Consider the following 12,365-nt stretch of genomic DNA (forward strand, 5'->3'; position numbering starts at 1 on the left):
GGGTAGCCCTGGAAAATAATATTTTTCCAGTGGGCAGAGGTTTTCTTGGCATAGCATGGCATAGCTTGGCATGGCATGGCATATTAGGACCTCTGCAAATAAGTTAGTTAAAAATTGGCTCTTTTATAATAGGAGCTTTGGCTACAAGGGAGGTCTGCTCCATGGGGGCTGGGCTAGTGGGTGGAGTTCCAAGTTGGCTCTTTTCAGCTTGAACTAGCTAGCCCTACTTGGAATTGAATAGAAAATCTTCAATTGAATAGGGTTAGAATTTCCAGCTCTGAACTCAACCAGCCCCACCCAGACAACAGAATGAAGCTGCTTGTCCTCCCGTGGGGTCCCCACAGTGGCAGGATTCAAGGAGAATTTGTCCTTCAAGGAGTTTTAAAGTTTCAGGGTCCCTTCTTCAGAATCATAGTACTAGTTCTGATTTAAAATAATTTGTGAAAGGAATACATTATGGAAATACAAAATAGTAGTAGCACTAAAAATTCTTTGACTTTATTGTTAATAGAATAAGTTCTTCCAAACTTGTCCTAAAAAGCTGTGAAGGGCTCTCTATTAGTCATATAAAAGTAGCCATAAAATCATTATTTATGTCTTTTAAAATAAAGTGTCATGGAATATATTTAGAAGTTGATAGCTCGTCTCTTCACCAGTCAAAAAGGAGAATTCTGCTTATTGATGTAGAACTACCGAGATTTATTTTAAGTGAAATAGAAGGCAACTCTGGGGAATTGGTGAGAAGAGGTTTGGAAGAAGGGAACCTGTCCTGAAGTTGCATCCTTACTTTGTAATGGTCACATGATTAATTAGTCATGACAAATAGTTTCTTTTCTTGTTGACCTGTTAAAACACTTGATAAACCAGAATTTTAAAGTATCTTGAAGGAATAAGCTGTTTCGGTTGACTGCATTAAAAAACCCCAAAAGAAATAGAGATAGTAATGATGAAGTTTGGCCCAAGGCAGAGAATTTTGGGAACCCCTTTTGGTCAGAGCAGGTCCTTCATAAAAGAATATACAAATCTGAAAAGTCAGACTGGCAAAAAGAAGTTTATTGTTGGAACTGAGAAGTCAGCTTTGCTAGGAGGCTGACTTCCTCAGTGGCAAGGTCCCTTGGCCTGGCATGGTCATGCTTTTAGGTTCTCTGCTTTTAGGACTGAGAAGAAACCTATTTTATCTTGGCTAGGGGTGGGGCAGTTTGAGTTCTAATCAGACTGAAATCTTCCAATTGAATGAGTGTCCTTGGACTAATCTTCAACTCAATAGGGGTTGTAACATACCATGGGGAATATGTCAGGGATCTCGTTGATCACTTTAGCTGCAACATGTAAGCTTTGGTGTAAGGTAAGGGGGTAGGTTGAGATGGCCTCTAAGGTCCCATAGCTCTAAGTCTATAATCCTATGATCCATACCATAGCTTTCTTTCTTTTTAAAAAAATTTTATTTAGAATTTTTTTTCCACAGTATATATGCATGAGTAATTTTTTAAAATAATATTATCCCTTGTATTCATTTTTCCAAATTACCCCCCCTCTCCACTCCCTCCCCCCATGACAGGCAATCCCATACATTTTACATGTGTTACAATATAACCTAGATACAATATATGTGTGTAAATACCATTTTCTTGTTGCATATTAAGTATTAGATTACGAAGCATACCATAGCTTTCCTAGTCGGATCCCCTGGAAAGTAGGGAAGCTCCCACAATTCTAAATAGTATAATCATTGTGTTGGGGATCCAGGCTTATGGTGTGTAAGGCAAGTCTGAAAGAATTCACTCTTAACTGTCAGTTCTGAGGCAAAGAAATAGAAAAGTTTATTTCTTAATATCACTAAGAGAGCAAGCCTCTTAGCAGTGGACAAAAGCTCCTAAAATGGGATTAGGAGTTTTTGCAAAGTGGTTCATCCAGAGTACTTAGTTTTATGATCAGAATTTTGGGAATTTTGGGTTTGAATAGGCTTCAGTTCAATTCTATAGAAAGTCTGATTAGTGGTAGTTCAACTCTATAGAAAGTCTGATTAGTAGTAGTTAACATCAGTGGGGGTTGATTTCTAGAGTGAGATAGGATTAAGGAATCTGGGTGGGACAAGAAGGCAAAGTTCTAGGTAATTGACTTCTATGAAGGAGGGGCTTCCCTGGGTCAATTGCACATATTGATTAGTATGAAAATTATAGGCCCATATATACATATAATCCTTCTATACTTAACTGCCCTATAAAACCCTTCTAGCTATTGGTGTTTGTGTTGAATTGTTTTAGACATGGGGAAATTTTACAGTTAGCACCAGAAATCTCTAGTTTTAGTATCAACAGGAAACCAGTTTGTCTTCTGAGCAAAGGAGAGAAAGTGCCCTCTACCCTTCCTAGGGACCTGGGGAAGTGAAGGCCCTAGTGATAGGAAATCATTCTTTCTCCAGAAATAGGAGGGAATTTCTTTTATTAACAGTTGTCCTCTGATTGTTTTTTTTCCCTTTTGTAACAGCAAGATTCAAAAGCCAAATTTAATTAGTCTGGCCTAAAAAATAATCATTGTAATAAAATTAAAACACTATCGTCTGCTTTTGATGATGTTTTGAGTATCACACTAATCTTCTTAATTGATTGTTCTTCTAGGTTTTAGTACCCTGCAAAGGAAGCCTATCAAGCAACACACAGTCTACCTGTCAGTTTGACTCCTATGTTTTGAAACCAGTGGGAGAAAGTTTTCAAACCTTAAATGGAAAGGTACCCCATTTTTTCATAATTCAACCAGGAAGCCATTGGGAAGAGAAGGGGTCTGTATGAAAGAGGGAGAGCATGCCAGGGTGATAGGAGATACAAAGAGGCATGTTATTTCTTTATGCTTATTTGAGTGAAGGATGAAGTCCAACTTCTGGGTTGAGGATAAGGGTAGTGGACTGAGGAAGGGAATTTGTGAGGATATGTATTAGAGGGCTCTCATGAAGGACCTAGCTAGTGAGGTAGTTCATTGCTACCAAACCTGTATTAGATAGGGTTAGAAGACTTCCTAACCTTACTCCTATAGTATTGTTGATCGCCTATAAAAATGGATTTTGTAACTAGAGAATTTGTTGAGTGAAATAGACATATATGATTTATCCTCATTAATTAGTTTCATGACTGCCAGATAGGCAAATAACACAGCACAGGAGAGTTTCATAGAAATTTATGTAGCAAGATTGTGACCAAGAAATAGGGGACTTCTGAAGATGGAGAAGTGTGTGTTGCAGTGGGGATTTAATGACAATTTATTAACAATTGCAAAACGACATTAATTGAAGCAGCTTTATATGGCTATGCTTATATTTTTACATCAACATATGTAAGTACCTTGGGAAATATTAAAGGTATTAGAAGAATGACTTGAAATTGCAGCTTCATATCATTGAGAGTCCAATTTACTTGGAAGAGAAAGGACTCAGAGGCTTGGGGGGTGGGAGGAGGAAGGCCTTTACCTTACCTTCTCTGTCACAGTTTTTAGTGAAGATTGTTTTGCTAATATTTTTGTCCCCTTTTGCCCAATCTTGTCACTGCACGAAGCCAAGGCTCACTTAAGTATTTTGTGTTTCTTTGTATCTTTCACATAATTGTGTTACTCCTGGGCCTGTGTGAAGGCTCTATTTTTAGGTGTCAACCTGAGGTCAGGAAAGTTGCGATTTGTTTTCTGATCTTTCTTTTTAGTACTTCTTGTTCTTGAGGAGGAGCATCCCTCCCCTTTTCTTCTCCTTTCTTGCAAGACCTTTTTCTGAGCTGGCTCTGAGGTTTTGGAGGCAGAGTTTAGGGTAACTCCCAACTTAGTAGTATCCATGTTTTCATAGGGAATTCTTAGAGACCAAAAAAACTTCTAAGACTGAAATGAATGATTCTGTAGTGGAATTTTAGTTACTGTGATCAGCTAATTGCAGAGAAATTTTTGGGGAAAGAACTTGTCTCAAGACTTTGCACATAGCTATCTCCATGTAAGGTGCCAGTTCTGTCCTTAAGATCCTACTTGGAGCCTGAATCATTATACAATTGTTTCTTTCCATTAGGGAAACTTCAGAAGAAAGCTTTGCACATTTTTTTTTTTTCTGTCAATGACCATGCTTTTGGTATGGATCATAAGATTATAGTGTGGCGACCACATTAGCACCCTGGATATCTTAGAATCAGCTGGAGTCGGGATAAGCAAAAGTCTTTATTCTTGGTCTTTAGTGGTAGAAGTGAAGAGAATGGACCCGTAGGATCTCTGTGACCTCACCTCTTTGTCTCTCTCCAAGAAGTGACCCTGGCTAATCTCCTTGCACCTCCTAGTCCCTCCCACAATTCTCTGTATAGAGCAAACGATTGGGCCAGCACAGGATAGTGGGAAGGGCCATTTTCCAAGCATATTTCTATAGAGTATTGTCCAATCAGTAATTAGCCTCAAGTGCTCAATTGTCTGACCCCCGTGCATTAACTCAAAAGTTTCAGCTCTTTACATTATAGACTTAGAGCTATGGGACCTTAGAGCCTCCAAGTCCCTCACCTTATACCTATGGAAATTTGGGGTTTGGAGGAGTAAAGAGACTCACCTAAGATTACCCAGGGAGTAAGTGGTAAGGGTCCTCTGACTTGGAATCCATTGTTCTCTGATGGAACACACTGACTTTCAAGTACCATTTGGCCATGTTGGGTGAGCCAGCACTTAACATACGTCAGTGAGATCACAGATCTTTTGAAGCATGTGCTAAAATGACTTGCTTCTTTTTATATAAGTAAGAAGTTTGATATGATTCCTCTCCCATTCAAAAGGCCTGAGTGAGCACCTAGAAATAAACTGATCTAAGGAAACTGAGCATTTTGTTTTATTGAGCATCTTTTCAGGAAAAGTTTTTGCCCTAATGAAAACTGGTACCTATGCAATATCGATAGAGACCATATGCAGGGTTGTTAGTTTTGATTAGATCAAAATATTCAATTATCTCATTGAAATAGAATCAGTCTCTTTTTTTTAGTCTTGTCTTTGTTTTTCTAAAAGGTAAAGAAAGATTTTTTTACACCTTTAACTAATAGTTTAGCCTTCTCTCCCACCTTTCTTTAAAAAAGGACAATGTCATAACTGTAGTGTTATCTTTGGGGAAGAGGGTTGCAATTAGGAAAAAAATATTTAACCTGTTGTATTCAAACCTGTGGAGGAAAGGGACAGTGTTGGCTTTTAAAAATGAGACATTTGGCATGGGGTGATGGGAAGAATATTAGATAGAAGTTTTGTAATCATTTACTGTTTTCTAATTTCAGGAGATTTTTATTCAAGGAAACAGAATTAAATTAGGAGCTGGTTTTGCTTACCCACTCTCAGTGCCTGTTCTTTTTGAAGAAACTTTCTACAATGAAAAAGAAGAAAGTTATAGTATACTGTGTATAGCTCATCCATTGGAAAAGAAGGAGAGCACAGGTATTTTTAGAGAACTTTTTCATTGTATGCTTTGTTTTGAAATTTTTATATATATGTGTACATATACACACATATACACACACAGTGATTATATGAAATTGTACTTAAGTAAAAGTAAAAGATTAAATCTTCCAAGGATTGTGTAGAAGAAAGAGTACTGGACCAAGAGATCTTGGTTAGAGTTCTTCATTCAGCTACTAAATAATCATGTGTCTATGGGTAAGGCATTTTTAAAGAAAGTTTAATAAAAGCTTTTTATTTTCAAAATACATGCAAAGATAGTTTTTAACATTTATCTTTGCAAAACATTGCATTGCAAAAATTTCTCCCTCATTCCTTTTCCTCCCTTAGACAGCAAATAATCCAGTATAGATTAATCATGTGCAATTTGTCTAAATAAGTTTCCACAATCAGATCAAAAAGAAAAAAAAATGAAAGAAAAACAAACAAGCAAACAACAACAAAGATGAAAATACTATATTGTCATCCACATTTAATCCCCATAGTCCTTTTTCTAGATGCAGATGGCTCTCTCCATCACAAGTTTATTGGAATTAAGCCAGCTTTCTTCATCTGGAAATGGGATGTTCATGTGAGATTGTGCATAAACAATTGTTTTGAAACCTGTAAAATGTTAAATGCTTGGTGATAATATTTTTTAAATCAAAATAATTTTACATTATTATATAATCTCATTTGGAAAATTTGTGGGAATTAAAAAATATAAAATCAATGTAAGCTAAATATCTTTAGGAATAGAATAGTCAGTCTAAAATCTATTGGCTGGCATAGTCTAGGGGTTTCATCTTTGAAGCCTGTGTTCAAGCAACAATTTTTTTTGGCCCTTTTTTTTTCTTTTAGATCATTTGCTTCTAAAATCTTATTGTTTTAATGAATTTAAATGATTTTGATCTGGAAAAATTGACTTAGCTATTGATATCTATATAGCAGGACAGTATTATATTTGAATATTACTATTACATTTTTCACTTTAGTTATTAGATTAACAGGATAAACCAGACTAGAGTGGCCTTTTTTTCATTTGCTAGTGTAGTCTAGGGCAGGTTTTATTGCTTTACTGGGCTAATCTTTTGAATACCCAATATAAAATAAGCTTTTAACATGCAACTTTATTGGAAGTACTATTATACAATCTAAAAAAGATCTTCCCCTTTTATACCAGGGAGTGTTTTTTCTTTTTTTCCTTTTTTTTCTTTGAATTTTTTGAAGGCAATTGGGATTCAGTGACGTGCCCAGAGTCACACAGCTGGTAAGTGTCTGAGGCCAAATTTGAACTCATGACTTGTACCTAGATACTCCTTGTACCTAGATGTCTATTTTCAGTTGTGGAAAAGAAGGAAGGACCAAGGACAATCACAATCCTTGGTTATGTTTATCTCTTGTTTTCTTTACAGAAGAATCTTCAACTTCATCAAATTCCTTTACCCTGAAAACAATTGAAGATGTAAGAGAATTTTTGGGAAGATACTCAGAGAGATTTGACAAAAACATTGCGTCTTTCCACCGAACATTCAAAGATTATGAAAGAAAGAGCCTTCGTCATTATATAGTTAGTAGCTTGTAACTTCATGGGAGCATAAGTTTCTTTTTTTTAAAAAAGATTATAACTTTAAAATTTTTAAAAATATTTTTTATTTTAAAAATACATACAAAGATACTTTTCAATAATCATTCTTGCAAAATCTTAAGTTTCAAATTTGCCTCCCTGCCCTAGACAAGTAATCTAATATAGATTGAAAATGAATAATTCTTCTATACATATTTCCACACTTATTGTGCTACATAGGAAAGATCAGATGAAAAAAGGGAAAAAAATGAGAAAAAAAAAAAGCAAGCAAATAACAACAAGAAAGATGAAAATAGTATGCTATGAGCCATATTCAGTCCCCATATTCCTCTCTCTGGATACAGATGGCTCTCTCCATCACAAGTTCATTGGAATTGGCCTGAATCACCTCAGAGTCATGTCCATCAGAGCTGATCATCACATAATCTTGTGGTATACATTGTTTTCTTGCTTCTATTCATTTCACTTACCATTAGTTCATGTAAGTCTCTCCAGGATTTTCTGAAATCATTCGGCTAATTATTTCTTGTAAAAGAGTTCCTGTAGAAGAGTAACATTGTATAATATTCATACACCTTAACTTCTTTAGCCATTCCCCAATTGATGGGCATCCACTCAGTTTCCAGTTCCTTGTCACTACAAAAAGGATACATGTTTTTTTTTGGTAGCTTTTTATTTTTTGCAAAACTTGGATTCTGTAGATAGCAGGCAATCCAATATAGGTTAAACGTGCAGTTCTAATAAATATTTTCATGTTTGTTATGCTACACAAGAAAGACAGATCAAAAGGTGATAGAAAAAAGCACAAGGAAAAGAAAAATGGGCAAACTAATAAAAAAGTGAAAATATGCTTTGATCCACATTCATTCTCTATATTTTTCTCTGGATGCAGATGGCACTTTCCATCACAAGTTGCCTTGAATCACCTCATTGTTGAAAAGAGCTAAGTCCATCACAGTTGATCATCATATAATCTTGTTGTTGTGTACAATGCTCTCTTGCTTCTACTCAACACAAAGTCTTTCCAGACTTTACTGAAATTAGACTGGAGCATTAGTTTCAATTGTTTTTCATTCCTGATTCAGGAAAATTTTTATTTCTTTATTTTGACTGTTCAGGGAATATTTGTCCCATTTATTCTTTTAAATTCAAAGATGGTTTATGCATGTTGATTTCTAAGTGTTCTTATCCAGATACTTTCAACTTTTTAACTTTTTTTTTTTTTTTTTGCACAGGATTCAGTGAATGCACTTTATACTAAATGTCTCCAGCAGTTGTTAAGAGATTCTCATTTGGTAAGTAGAATGTTTTGTAGATATGGACATTTATTTGAAATTTTATGCTATATAAATAATGCTCTTTTTAACATAATCTTATTGCTAGAAAATGCTAGCCAAACAGGAGCTTCAGATGAATTTGATGAAACAGGCAGTTGAAGTAAGTAGCTAACATTACAAGATAGAAAAATTGCAGTGTATTTAAGGTTTTTTGTTTGTAATTGTGATAATATGCTTCCTAAAATCATGATCTAATTAATTTTGCAGATGTATATTCATCATGATATATATGATCTAATCTTTAAATATGTGGGAACTATTGAAGCAAATGAGGTAGGTCTTAAATGTTTCAAAAGAAAGGTGGAAGTCATGTTCTGTATTTTTAAAGAAACTAAAACTTTAAAAAATTTATTGTTAGGATGCTGCCTTTAACAAAATTACAAGAAGTCTTCAAGACCTTCAGCAGAAAGATATTGGTGTTAAACCAGAATTCAGGTAAGAGTTGCAGTATAATAAAATGGGTTAGGGTTATTGCCTCTTTTTGGGAGATAGTTTTGGATAGACCCTCTCTGGGTCTCAGTTTCTCAAGATGAAAGAGTTGGACTAGTTGATCTCTGAGGTCTTATTATAATTACATTTTATAATTATTATAAGCTCTAAATTAATCCAGCTACATTTTGCCATTGATTTGTCATATCATTTTGAATATGGTTCTCTCCTGTCACTTAAAAAAAAATCTGTGAAGTCAGTGAAACTTATTGTGAAAGGATTAGGAATTAGTATGAACTTACTACTTCTGACCTAAAATTGTCTTTCTAAATTATATTACAGCTTCAACATACCCCGTGCAAAGAGAGAATTGGGTCAACTGAACAAATGTACCTCTCCACAACAGAAGTTGGTTTGTCTTCGAAAAGTGGTACAGCTAATTATGCAGTCTCCTAGCCAAAGAGGTTTGTATACTGAGAAAGAAACTGGGGATACAATGTTCTTACATTGTTGAAATCTACAAAGTAATACAATTAGTGGACAAATATAGGGAGTTACATACTCAGTTGATCATTTATTAATCACTTAACATATACCAGGCACTGTGCTTAGTCTTATGGATACAAGAAAGGCAGAAACTAGTCCCTTTCCCCTGAGGAGCTCACAGTCCAATGGGAAAGATCACATGTAAACAACTTTATCCGGGAAAGATACAGGATAAACTAGCATTAGTCTGTCTCAGGGGAAAAGCATGAAGATTTTTTTTTTTTTTTTTTTTATTATTATATATATATTTTATAATATTATCCCTTGTATTCATTTTTCCAAATTGCCCCCCCTCCCTCTATTCCCTCCCCCCGACGACAGGCAATACCATACATTTTACATGTGTTACAATATAGTCTAAGTACAATACATGTGTGTGAATATCATTTTCTTGTTGCACAATAAACATTAGAATCCGAAGGTACATGCAACCTGGGCAGACAGATATTAGTGCTAACAATTTACATTCGCTTCCCAGTGTTCCTTCTCTGGGTATAGTTATTTCTGTCCATCATTGATCAACTGGAAGTGAGTTGGATCTTCTTTATGTTGAAGATTTCCACTTCCATCAGAATACATCCTCATACAGTATTGTTGTTGAAGTGTACAGCGATCTTTTGGTTCTGCTCATTTCACTCAGCATCAGTTGACCTAAGTCTCTCCAGGCCTCTCTGTATTCCTCCTGCTGGTCATTTCTTACAGAGCAATAATATTCCATAACCTTCATATACCACAATTTACCCAACCATTCTCCAACTGATGGACATCCATTCATCTTCCAGTTTCTAGCTACAACAAAAAGAGCTGCCACAAACATTTTGGCACATATATGTCTCTTTCCGCTCTTTAGTATTTCTTTGGGATATAATCCCAGTAGTAGCGCTGCTGGGTCAAAGGGTATGCACAGTTTGATAACTTTTTGGGCATAATTCCAGATTGCTCTCCAGAATGGCTGGATTCTTTCACAACTCCACCAGCAATGTATCAGTGTCCCAATTTCCCCACATCCCCTCCAACATTTGTCATTATTTGTTCCTGTCATCTTAGCCAATCTGACAGGTGTGTAGTGGTATCTCAGAGTGGTCTTAATTTGCATTTCTCTGATCAGTAGTGATTTGGAACACTCTTTCATGTGAGTGGATATAGTTTCAATTTCTTCCTCTGAGAATTGTCTGTTCATATCCTTTGACCATTTATCAATTGGAGAATGGTTTGGTTTCTTATAAATTATGGTCAGTTCTCTATATATTTTGGAAATGAGACCTTTGTCAGAACCTTTGTTTTTAAAAATATTTTCCCAATTTGTTACTTCCCTTCTAATCTTGTTTGCATTAGTATTATTTGTACAGAAACTTTTTAGTTTGATGTAATCAAAATCTTCTATTTTGTGATCAATAATGATCTCTAGTTCTCCTCTGGTCATAAATTCCTTCCTCCTCCACAAGTCTGAGAGGTAGACTATCCTCTGTTCCTCTAATCTATTTATTATCTCCCTCTTTATGCCTAAATCATGGACCCATTTTGATCTTATCTTGGTATATGGTGTTAAGTGTGGATCCATATCTAATTTCTGCCATACTAATTTCCAGTTTTCCCAACAGTTTTTTCCGAATAATGAATTTTTATCCCTAATGTTGGAATCTTTGGGTTTGTCAAAGATTAGATTGCTATAGATGTACCCTTTTTTGTCCTTTGTATCTAATCTGTTCCACTGATCTACCGGTCTATTTCTTAGCCAATACCAAATGGTTTTGGTGACTGCTGCTATATAATATAGCTTTAGATCAGGTACACTTAGACCACCTTCCTCTGAGTTTTTTTTCATTAGTTCCCTTGCAATTCTTGACCTTTTATTCTTCCATATGAATTTTGTTGTTATTTTTTCTAGGTCATTAAAATAGTTTCTTGGGAGTCTGATTGGTATAGCACTAAATAAATAGATTAGTTTGGGGAGTATTGTCATCTTTATTATATTCGCTCGGCCTATCCAAGAGCACTGAATGTCTTTCCAATTATTTAAATCTGATTTTATTTTTGTGGCAAGTGTTTTGTAATTTTTCTCATATAATTCCTGACTTTTCTTTGGTAGATGGATTCCCAAATATTTTATACTCTCAACATTTGTTTGGAATGGAATTTCTCTTTGTATCTCTTGCTGTTGCATTTTGTTAGTGATATATAAAAATGCCGAGGATTTATGTGGATTTATTTTGTATCCTGCCACTTTGCTGAAATTTTGAATTATTTCTAGTAGCTTTTTAGCAGAGTCTTTGGGGTTCTCTAAGTATACCATCATGTCATCTGCAAAAAGTGATAGTTTAATTTCCTCATTTCCTACTCTAATTCCTTGAATCTCTTTCTCGGCTCTTATTGCCGAGGCTAGCGTTTCTAGTACTATATTGAATAGTAATGGTGATAGTGGGCAACCTTGTTTCACTCCTGATCTTACTGGGAAAAGTTGCAGTTTATTTCTATTGCATATTAGAAAAGCATGAAGATTAAAGAAGACTAGGAAAGTATTCTTGCAGAAGGTGGGACTTTAGTTGAGATTTAAAAAGCCAGGGAAACCAGGAGGCAGAGGTAATGAGGAAGAAATCAACATTCCAGTATGGAGGGTAACCAGTGGAAATTGCTGGAGTCACTAGAGGGAGAATAACGTTGAAGGGACAGCAAGAGACAAATATCAGTGGATCACAGAGAACTTGGAGAGGAACAAAGTGTAAGAAGCCTGGAAAAGTAGGAAGAAGCCAGGTTATAAAGAGCTTTGAAATCTTTTTTTTTTTTCTCTGAGACAATTGGGGTTAAGTGACTTGCCCAGGGTCACACAGCTAGGAAGTGTTAGGTGTCTGAGACTGAATTTGAACTCGGGTCCTCCTGAATTCAGGGCTGGCACTTTATCCACTGCACCATCTAGCTGCCCAAGTTTTGAAATCTTACGAGTGGAGTTTGATTTTGGAGATAATCAATATTTAGCAGGTTGATCAAATCTGTCCTTTAGGAAGAAAAAGGAAATTAAATTGTGAGGAGGTAGCTTATTAAAATAA

At 35.5% G+C, this 12,365-nt stretch overlaps 1 protein-coding gene across 1 annotated transcript in view; it reads left to right on the forward strand.

Moving 5' to 3' along the window:
- The window catches only part of ANKRD27 (ankyrin repeat domain 27), a 97,660-nt gene that overhangs the window by 25,720 nt on the left and 59,575 nt on the right, over nucleotides 1-12,365 (forward strand). Inside the window, exons 3-10 of the mRNA XM_074293245.1 lie at nucleotides 2,619-2,729; nucleotides 5,265-5,421; nucleotides 6,837-6,886; nucleotides 8,245-8,304; nucleotides 8,393-8,446; nucleotides 8,554-8,619; nucleotides 8,705-8,781; nucleotides 9,118-9,239. Of these exons, the coding sequence (XP_074149346.1) occupies nucleotides 2,619-2,729; nucleotides 5,265-5,421; nucleotides 6,837-6,886; nucleotides 8,245-8,304; nucleotides 8,393-8,446; nucleotides 8,554-8,619; nucleotides 8,705-8,781; nucleotides 9,118-9,239 (697 nt within the window). The remainder of the gene's footprint in view (nucleotides 1-2,618; nucleotides 2,730-5,264; nucleotides 5,422-6,836; nucleotides 6,887-8,244; nucleotides 8,305-8,392; nucleotides 8,447-8,553; nucleotides 8,620-8,704; nucleotides 8,782-9,117; nucleotides 9,240-12,365) is intronic.

Source organism: Sminthopsis crassicaudata, chromosome 2, assembly GCF_048593235.1.
Source record: "Sminthopsis crassicaudata isolate SCR6 chromosome 2, ASM4859323v1, whole genome shotgun sequence".
NCBI lineage: Eukaryota > Metazoa > Chordata > Mammalia > Dasyuromorphia > Dasyuridae > Sminthopsis > Sminthopsis crassicaudata.